General features: G+C 43.2%; 1 protein-coding gene across 1 annotated transcript in view; it reads right to left on the bottom strand.

Moving 5' to 3' along the window:
• Positions 1-841: 841 nt before the first annotated feature.
• LOC146670671 (uncharacterized) overlaps positions 842-10,988 on the bottom strand; it is a 29,490-nt gene continuing 19,343 nt past the window's right edge. The window contains exons 5-6 of the mRNA XM_085407778.1: positions 3,927-4,056; positions 842-1,018 (exon numbers count right to left, since the gene is read on the bottom strand). Of these exons, the coding sequence (XP_085263904.1) occupies positions 842-1,018; positions 3,927-4,056 (307 nt within the window). The remainder of the gene's footprint in view (positions 1,019-3,926; positions 4,057-10,988) is intronic.

Here is a 10,988-nt window from a genome sequence, read left to right as displayed (position 1 = left end):
TTCCTGGTCAGTTATCTTTCTAAACAGCTGCTCTTATCTGTAGCGTTACTTTGGTCCAGGTGCATCTCAGCAGAGACATCCAGAGGATGATTCCCAGTGAGGTGAACCCTTTGTGCTGATGGAGCTCCACAGCATCAGTCCAAACAGTTTCCAGCACACACACATGTTGGTATTTAATTTTGTGTGTTGTGTTTTACAGCTTGGAGAGCGTCTGCAGTAAAATGACTCGTCCCTTTTAGTGCTTCGTTTGGCTCCGAGCTCAGTTTTACGTTACCGGAGCCGCTGTCGCTTTTGACAACATAAAGGCTACATGAATTATTAATCAACTGGTTTTGGCGGCGAATGAAATAATGGGAAGCCAAAACATAAATGATTAAAGGTAAATAGGCAGCATTTCATGGCTCCAGGGATGACATGTAATTGGTTGTGTGTAAACAACCAGCGTGAATGAGACGCTGACCTGACCTTAAAAAGACAGACGCAGCAGTGTTTGATCGGGAGTTTCCACTTTGTTTGTCTCCAATGAGAAAAGAAAGATGCTGGCAGAGCTTTTCATGAGCTGCCCTCGAATAAATAAACACCTTATTAAAGTTACCGGCAGACACGCGACCAGAAACAGAAAGCAGGCCCTGTGGGGGGCCGCTCTGGGTTACCAGATAATCAGCTGTCCCCTCCCTCGCTTTCCTTTCTCAGTTTTCTTAGAGTGTGTTTCAGAAACACGTTGCTGGAAAACAAAGATGGCAGGAAGTCAAGACGTAACATGTGGAACATTAAATACGGCGCAACAATGAAGCAGTTGGTAATTAAGTAACTGGCAGAGATGTGATCCAGCTGGCACGGATCAGAAGCAGACAGTCAGAAACCAGCCTACAGAAAACCGCTCTCCAAACTGGCCATGCTTCAAACCAACATCAGCGAGCAGAACCTCGCACACGACTTCTGACGCTGGAGCTGGAGACACGCCAAACCAGAGAACCACGCCTTCTCTCACATTCTCCTCCGACACACTAACATGTGTCTGTACATGAGACCAGAAAACACACAGCACAGTGGTAATCCAGCTGTGAAACATACAGATCAAATTTGCTGCAATTAAATATTAAAAAAAAAAAAGAGCAAAAAAGGGCCGATTGGCGGGGCCTGGAGCCTGTGGCCGGACTACAGCTTTCTTGGCTGCTGCCTCAAAGCACATTGTGCGCTGTCTATCTTGCGTGCTGCACAAAATCGTTTATTATTTAGTATCTACTGATATCTACTGCTAGCTAGTTTATTGTGATGGTGCTGTTTTTTTATTATGTTGCTCTTTGTTGTTTGCTTTCTCTTCTGTTTTTTTTTCTCCATACAGGTGATCCAGGTGTTTTCTTTCTTCCCCCCTTCTCACCGTCTCTTCTCCCCTTTGGTTTTCTTTCTCTCCCTCTCTTTCTTTCATTCTTTCTCCCCGTCCTATCCCGCAGTCACGTCTGTAACAACCGAAAACCCAATCAAATAAATACATAATTACAATAAAGGTCAATCAAATGGACCAATAAGGTAAGGCCATGATGATCCCCTTGGTAAAATAAATCCACTTGGCATCTTTCTTGGCCTTCAGACAACAATTCTGACGGCTAAAGATCCAAACGGGACACAAAAAAAAGAGGAAAAACAAACAAACAAACAAACAAACTTGTGTTTCTCACGGTTACAGGACGCCTTCTGACATAAGGATATAAAACCCCAGAGTCTTTTTGTTGGTGTTTGCTTTTGTTTGGGAGGAGGACTCAAAGTTTTTTTTCACATAATAAAATCATGTCATTTCTTCATTGTGATGTCATCAGAATCGGTCCACACATCAGTTTCATTCAGTGTTTGAAACTCGTCCCATGTTTTACACGTTCAATAGACGTCTTTCTGACTGTAGAGCCGCGAGAGACAAACCTCCAGGTTAGGCGTCAGTCACACGGGCAGAGAGACCAGTCCGTCACCCCAAACCAAAATATGTATTCTCCAAATGGCCGTAAAGGGTTGCAGAGGTGTGCAGCACTGCACCAGAAACCACCTGTTGAGTGCTTTGATGTCTTGCAGATTTCCACATCGTCTCATCTGCAACCAGACTGTTCACGCTCAAAGCAAAAGTTCCACCTGCTGAAGCGCACTGGTGACACTGGTGAGGAACATCTTTCACCTGGAAGGTGAACAGTCACCGTTTCTAGTTTGTGTCACAGTTTTTCATATTTTGCTACCACTTAGTAAGTAGTTGTGAGTGTTTGCACACCAGTCTCCATCTTCCACATGACCACATCTATCTGCAAGAAACTAGAGCAATCACGAGCAGGTTTTTGGTCCTCTTTTCTCGCCCAGCGACACTCAAACGCCAGCACGTGTCCCCCTGTTCCTGTATTACTGTAGCTAAAGACTCACACATATGGTCCAGCTCTCCATGAATTATTCTTGTGTGTTTTTAAAGTCTCAATCTTGAGCTGGAGTCATGAAACAGCAGTATCCAAACTCTGATTAGGAAACAGAACTTCACAGATAAATAAATACAAAGATCTGACATGATAGAGAAAGACTGAACCCACCATCGGAGCAAATATTGGTCTGATTCCATCAAGCATATCAGTGCAGATGCTGTTCTGACAGTTCCAGCCATGATCCAATCAGCTGGAACGACAAATCTTCCCAACTCTGAGTTTCTGGATTCAGCTCCTGCTTCTGTGATCCACTGAGGCGAGCACCGACCCCGGCACCATCACGTCACTGACTGCAGCTCAACATGTTGTTGGTTGGAGCTCCAGCACTAAACTAAAGGTTCTGCATATTGACAAAACCAAGTATGGCTCATGCAGTGCGACTTTAGGTGTTCAGTGACTGCGGGGGCAAATGGTTCTGGTTAATTTGATTTGATGCTGTAGGCTAATAAGTTAAAGTGATTATAATTAAAGACACTTTTTTAAATTGGTCCAAATTGACTGAAACACTGAAGGAGCCTCAGTCTCATCTGTATCTATACATAAAATCATTGAATCATTGATTTCAGCTGCACTCTCTGCATGTTTGTGGCATGTGGTCACATCAGTCAGAGGCAATCTAAACGTGTCACCTACGGTGGAAACGTCAGACTTTCTGCTGATGTGCTGGAGGTTGTGAGAGTTCATGTTTGTTGATCTTCTTTAAGCTGCCTGAGGTGGAAGCTCCTCGACGTCCAAAGAAAAGTTCAGTTTGTTTATGATTTTCTCTGAAATGTTTGACTTGTTCTGATAATCGGACTACATGATATAACTACAGTTTGTTTGATAGAAGTCTTTGTTCTTACAACATGTGACTGACTGCTGTACAACAACTGCTCGTTCTGATAACAATCTGTCTGTACGGTAATCGCTGTGAGCTCAGAGTTTCTGCTCTGAGGTGTAGCTCACAGGAACTGGAAGGTTTCAGCTTCAACTGGTTCTGATGTGCTCTCAGGCACAGCCCGAGCGCTGCTGCAAACTCTAGACCAGCTGATGGCACCAATTTGTTGTTTGCCAAACATCAATAAACTCAGAGAAGAAGAAGAAGCCAGACTCGTGACTCTGAGGCAGCAGAGATAGGAAAACAAAAGGACGACCTTTAAAGGCGGTGAGGTAAGACACAGGAGATCCAGCGATGAAGAAGAGATGATCAGCACATTAGGAATCAGGAACAAACAGGATGTTTGTCATCAGAGAAACCGCAGGCTAACGAGGCTACATTAGCTTACTTACAGTTTGGTTTATTTTGATGGCTCATTAAAAACTACAAAGGATTATTTTGAACTGTGAATCAAGGAAATCAGCTTTATTACAGTCGAAGCATAAAAATATACCAATCAGAATAGAATAGGATAGAATGCGTCTCTCCGTCAGTTGAGGTGGTTCACACTTCAGAGTAGGACGGCTCCTGGGGGCAGCCTTTCAGGCATGTCCTACCGGGAGGCTGCCCCAGGGCAGATCCGGGCTCGGGAACGCCTCTGTGTTCACACTGAAGAGCAGGAAGAGGTGGCTCGGGACAGGGAAGTCTGGGAATCTCTGCTTACACTGTTGACCTTGCAGGCCAAACCTGGATAAGCAGCAGAAATTGGATGAATAGAATAGAAACGAGTATAAAACAGGTTTTGCTGCTTCTTGTTTCTGGTGGAATCTTTGAAATATTAAAGAAAGATGCTACAGCGGTCTAGGTTTTCCCCCCTGCTAACGAAAGCATATTTTAGAGGTTTGTTTTTCCTCTCTTTCACTGGAGGTTGTGTGAGGTTCAACAAGTCCTGTCTACTGCAGAATCTCTGTGAACAAGCAGCTGCTGATCTCCTCGGTAAGACAGCCAAACATTTTTGACTGTTTCAGAGCAACCAAGACAAATGACCTTTTTGTTTCTGCCGACACACCTGCAGTTTGAAGCCCCCGAACACCCGATGGTGAACAAGCAGAGGTTAAACATGTTTGATCGTGCTGCCCTGTGCCGTGAAGGAGATCTCCAAACTGCTCTACGTTTTAATCAACTTCACATTTACAGGAACGCCGGGAAAAAGCACAGGAAGAGGAAATATGTAGTTTGCAGATCATGCCCCGTATTTGTGATCATCCCTCTGCAGATCTTTTCTCTGACCCGATCTGAATGAGGTATTTTCTTCTCTGGATGGTTGGGAGGAAGCCCCAGCACATCAGCAGCTTCTCAAACACTCAGACCAACCACGCCACGTTCAGACTCATTTAATCCACTTTTCTTTCTGATGCTCAGTTTGAACTTCAGCAGGTTGACCATGTCGACAGGCCTAAATGCAGTGAGATGCCGTCGTGTGATTGGCTGATTGAGACGCAGTTGAACAGGTGCACCTCCTGTAAATGTTTCTGTGGGTGCACGCTGAGCTTTTTTATTTTGGGCCTGTTTGTGAATGAGCCCACTCTAGAAGGAACCGGACCGTCATGAAAGAGGGAAGGATGTCCAGAGAAGCGTGTCAGGAGGAAGTGAAGAAATGAGTGCAGATGGAAAAGGAGCTACCTGCAGTTCAATGATACTGGTGAGAGCAGACTCAACAACAAACCGCTCACCTGTCCCTGCAGCTGGAGAAGACCTGCAGGTGCACCACGGCCTTTTGACACCCAGACCAGCTGGCAGTGACAGCCAGTGACTTAAAGCATATTTCCACTGTGGAGGGCAAAACATTGCAACCTTTTGTCCGGCCCCTAAAACCCACAAATCCATACAAATAACTGCTAACCAAGAGCACAAACATTCATATTTGCCAAATTAGGCTAAAATAGAAGAGTGATACTAACTGAAGAGCAATTTGGGAGCCAAAGCAGAAGAGCCACATCTACTGTTCAGTCAGATTTTACTGTTCCCACATGCTGAGGAGGCTCAGTGGTGCAGCGGGCAGCAAAGTGGCCTCACAGTGAGACGTTCTGACTTTGAGTTTGCAGACTGAGCAGGAGGAAGACATGAATATGAGCATTCAGTTAGAAATAAAGCGACTTCAGGGTTAGGACGTTCACTGACATGTGAACCGGCTCTGTGGCAAAGATATCCACAGCCTGAGAAAACACGTGAACCACCATAATTCTCCCTATTCAATACATACTTGTTGCATTTCAGCTGTAATAAAGTCCTGATACTTGTCAGTAATGACTCCACTCTTAGATCACTGCCGTATGCTCTCAGGATCATCAAGTCGGCGGCTTTCCACCATTTTTGTTCAACATCAGGGCAGAAACTAACCAGGTGGGAGAAAATGAGCTTTTTTCCTTATTTCCTCTTCATATTTTGGCTTTATGAGCCAGAGTGCAGAGAGAGGACAGTAACACACCGTCCAGGAATCAAAGTGCAGTTTTTTATACTCCAGTCATCAGGCCTGCTGTCGCTTTCTGCCTGAGAGTTCGTTACAGACTCCTTTTACTTTAGTGCGGATGACTGAGGGGAACACCAGAGCTGCCTTTGAGAACAGACTGTCCGAATGTCCGAGGATGAATCATCGCCGCTTGCCTCTCTGTGTGGTAGCAGCTTTTTGTCCGAGGCCAATCCGAACTCTAACACTTCACACATGACCCCCAGCTATGGCGATAAATATTAGCTTTAGTGGAAAAATCAGCGCTCAGCCTTTTTGCTTCAGCAACAGATGGAAGTTCAGTCTCTACGTGGCGCATGAGTCACATCAAACTTTGTCCGCTGCTCCTTTCTTTCAGTGTTTAGCTGCATGCGTCATCGCTGTTGATGTTGTGGAAGTCGTTGCCTGTTGTTCCCAGTTTGCATGAATGTTGCATGGCTTCATAAAATCTGAACCAAAGAGTAAATATTTCAGTTTATTTGTATAACGCCAAATGTTGCCTTGAGGCACTTTTTACTGTAACGTAAAGACCCCACAGCAGTGAGGAGAAAACTCCAATATCCCACAGCCCCCTATCAGCAGGGGCTTGGTGACAGCGGGAAGGAAAAACTCCCTCTGAACAGGAAGGAACCTCTGGCAGAACCAGGCTCAGGGAGGCTCGGGGCCATCGGCGTCAAATGACTTGACTGTGATTCCACGGGCTAACGGACATTCTTTCACCTGAACTTAAATTTCCATGGCTACTCCAAACCTGAAAGCTTTTTTCCTTCCTGAGCATTCTGCTTCTTTAGTTATGATGCTTCAGGTATCGGACACCTGGCATAAATTCTCACATTTAAGAAATAAGTTTGGTCTCAAGAAAAGTGAAGATGAAAGATGATTTTGTTGGTCCTGAAATCCGTGAACTGATGTGTGTGAGGACAAAGGACCTGAAATTGTCATGGTTTGTGCTGTGAAATAATGAAGGACCGAGTCCCACACTCGCACACAAAAAGGCAAACTGAAAGTGGAAGCTGAGAAAAACTAACACTGAATGCAAGAAAACAAAACTAAAAACTAGAAAACTAACCAGAGAATTAGGACTTTGTCAGGAACACAGGGGAAAAACAGCACTGAGAGGTTACAGCATGGACAGAGGACAACACAGGCTTAAATACACCAGAGAGTAACGAGGCGATGGGAAACAGGAGGGCGCCACAGCTGCGACTAATCCTACATAACAAGACAGGAAGCAAAACTGCAGACATAACTAATGTCTGTGTTAAGGACGTATAAGGAGGTGTCCTGTGTTAGCTTTCATCTTAGCTTCCCTCTGTACTGTGACAGCCAGTGGGCTGGCCTTGTGTTTTGCTTTTTCTGTTACCTGTTTCTTGCAGGTAGGTGGAGCTGACCCAATTACAGATGCAGCACACCTGAGAAGGCCAGTCCCAGAGTATAAAGACACCTGAACCATGGGGGCGGTCTCTCTCTGCCTGGCATCCAGCATGTTTATTTGAGGCTTCAGTTATGGCTGTTATATCATTTCACTTGTGTTTAAGTTTCTTCACCTTATTTTCATTAAATATATCCTACAGCCTTTAAAAGCCTGTGTGTGGTCTCCCACTTGCTTGTCACTTCCTTTCTAAAGTTTGAGAGCTGGTCTGTTTGCAGCTGATTGCAACTAGTCCTGTTTGGTAGTGATGGCCAAATGAAGCTTTCCGAAGCACTGAAGCTTGTATTGAAAAACGGTTCATTACTCGAAGCTTTTCAACACAGTCCTCTCCGGTGACATCTGGTGGTGAAAATTTTGAAGAGCAGCTTGAATCTGCAAAATAAAACGGACTGCTCAATTATCACTGCTCACTCAAGAGTGGAGTTCTCTCTGATATTGGGCCACCGTTCCGTTGCTTTGAACATGTAATTGGTTTTGTTTTCTCGATTGGGGGGCTGAAAAAAATGTAATGCGTATCTGCGTAATACATTTTGATCAATAAACTTTCCCTATTTAAACATGCACTATGGTGGCCTTTCTTTGCTCATAACTCCTTGATGTTGGTAAATACAATAAGTGAGCTATATATATATATATATATATATATATATATATATATATATATATATATATATATATATATATATATATATATATATATATATATATATATATATATATATATATATATATGAGAATGCACAGCACATTATGGAGTATGCCCCTGCTGTGGAGTCCTGCCTCCATCTACTTGTCATTTAATCACTGGACAGCTTGACAGGTTCATACAAAATATTAGATGAGGCCAATTGTCCTATACATATTTGTGACCTAGGGGTGGGATTGATTGTGAACTGGAAAGGGAAAATGCTTAGGGAGCTGAGTACGGCTGCATCGTTACTGATTTGTAGAATCATTTTGATTCGATACAGGATCCGATTCAATTTGATTGGAATCTGGAAAGTTTTGCCTCAGTCAGAAATATTACAATTCTGATCATTTAACAGTATATATCCATAATTTCGTATCTATTAAAAGAAAGCTGACACATGTGAGACTTAATTAGAGATGTAAACAGAGAGTTATGAAACCTGCAGCTGCAGAAGCCAGCGGGAAAAAAGAGGCAAACACAGCGCGGACCCGCCGACACATCAAAATCTGACTCTGACGCGTCGGGTCCGCGCTCTGTGTTCACGTTTGTATGCAGAATCCGTAAACCTGCTCCCAGTTACTGTTTTAGCTGCATGGTGTTTGACGACATGTTGTGAGGTTTAACCTGAGATGCTGGCGTTTCAGGCATAATAACGTTAATTTACAAATCGACACGGGATTTTAATGAATCAATATCACTTTATTCAATTTAGCATGGATTGTAATCAGAAAAGCGATAATCAAAACCCATCCCTAATCAAGAACTTGCAAAGTAAAAACATGATCAATGTAAGGTAGCCCTTTTGTTATTTACAGTTAACAAGAGGATTAGTGTTACTGTGCGCTGGCTGAGTCTGTTTCTTTTCTTAGAAATAGTTTCTCCTGCCCTGGAGAAAATCCACTTGCATGGAACAGAAGAGGCTGTGGAGTGCAGGAACTACACTGCAAGCTGGTAGATATGCAGGTATTCCTGGGTCCTGCAGACTATCACCTAAAAACAATAAACGATAAATGATTTTCTAAACTGTAGCAATGTAATGTACGTATAGTGTCAAATACATTTTTGTAGTCTTCATTAGCTTTAATTCACATGGAAGTGTTCCTAAAGTCATATGCTGTATTTCCATTATGAAAACATGATTTTGGACATTTCAAGTTTTTCACTTCGGCAGATAAAATGAATTGAGCAAAATCAACTCAAAATATTCCCACACGCCAGAACGTCCTCTCTTCCTCGCTGGCTCCATATCTGTCAGTGGAATGATCACCTCGTCGCTATCTGTCACCATCAACACACTCCACGAATCCCGTGGATGATTCACTTCCTTATATCTGTTTGAATCAGGTACTGAAGCAGTTACGTGCGTAATGAAGCTTCGGACGTCACTGGTCACGTGACTTTTGCCAAACGAAGCAAGCCTCAACACAGTGCTTCTGAACCAGTGTGTTGTTTTTTTCGACACATGCTCCAGAGCGTCAGCTTCAAGCGGGCCATCACTACTGTTTGGTTTCATCTGTTTAAACAACTAGTTGTGTCTTGGCTAGGACGTGCCTTGTAGGCAGTTGTTGAGTTAATTGCTGATAAGTTTGGTTATTTGTGGTGATTTGATATTCTGAGTTTGCTGTGTATTGTTTAGGGAGATTAAATGTAGGCAGTCATATTAGTGCTAATGTTTTTCTATGAAGTTCTATTGTTGGTTTGGTGGAGCTAGTGTTAATGTGCTGTCTTGTGTACACCTGTATTGATTATTGAATATGCATAAGTTAAAATCAGTGTTTCTCTCTTGAGAATCATTCATGAAATTTCTGTTGCCGTGAACACGGTTAGAGCAGTTGTCTCAGGAGCACATCCCCCGAATATATCACATAAGGGGCAGTTTGGTAGAAACAGTTTCAGTTGGTGCTCCTGTTGAGGTGTGAAGCCTTACACACCACCCTCTAATCTCATGTTCCATAAGCGCTTCATAAATCAGGATGTTGCTTTCTAATTTGTTGGACCTCATGTGATCATTGGCTGCACTGATGTTGCTGCAGTGTTTTAACAATCACTGCTTGGAGTTTTTAAATTCGATGGCACCTATGAAATCTGCCCCAAAAAGAGCTCATCCATGGATAAATGGGCACATAAGGAAGGTGAAAAGAATCTGTAGGAAAGTCGAACACATTTGGAAATCAACTAAACTCGAAGTTCACAGGCTCCACCTTAGGGAGCTTTGGGTTTCCCTTCAAGAAAACATAACAACAGCCAGATCAGGATTTTTTTTTAATTTTTATTTTTTCAGTTAATCTCATCAAGCAAGAGAAATTCCATGATACTGCACGACTCCATAAACGCTATTGTTTCCCCCGTGGTCCACCCAGTACCCGTGACCTCATTGATAATGTCCGTATGAGAATTGGTTCTTCAGTACAGTCTGTTTGTGTCTCTGGACCACCTCATTTACTATCAGTTTAACCCAATGACCATACATGACCTTTGACTCCTGCTGGATAAAATGAAAATTACGACTTGTGCAAATGACATTCTCCCTGCTGGGCTGTTTAAAAATGCTCTGTCATTGGCCTCTCTATTGTAGACATGCAATGCCTCTCTTCTAACTGGTGTGGTCCCTGGGTTCTGTAAGCTGCTGTTGTTGAGCCAATATTAAACTCAGCTTAAGAATTATAGGCCTTTCTCTAAGCTCCCATTACTGTCGGAAATTCTGGAAAAAGCAGTTGCAGATCAACTTACTGTTTTTTTTTTTTTTTTTAAGACAAATATGAAATCTATGACAAATTTCAGTCAGGTTTCTGTAAAAGTCACTCAACAGAAACCGCATGACGTAAAGTCTCTAGTGACATTGAGCTCAGCTGACTGGAGCATCCACAGTCATGGTTTTGCTGGACTTAACATCTGCCTTTGACAACGTTGACCATCCTGATTAACAGGCTCCGGGACACAGTCGGTGTGTCCGTTCTGGCTCTGGAGTGGTTTCAGTCTTACTTCTCTAACAGGTCTTTTAGTGTTTTTGCAAATCAGTTTGTCACACTCTAAGGATCAGACATGTGGTG

Source organism: Rhamphochromis longiceps, linkage group LG5 (assembly GCF_057381845.1).
Source record: "Rhamphochromis longiceps isolate RC_006_pf linkage group LG5, R_longiceps_female_GT1.1, whole genome shotgun sequence".
In the NCBI taxonomy this organism is placed as follows: domain Eukaryota; kingdom Metazoa; phylum Chordata; class Actinopteri; order Cichliformes; family Cichlidae; genus Rhamphochromis; species Rhamphochromis longiceps.
Note: the sequence above shows the minus strand (reverse complement) of the source record. Positions and strands in the feature narration are given on the sequence as shown.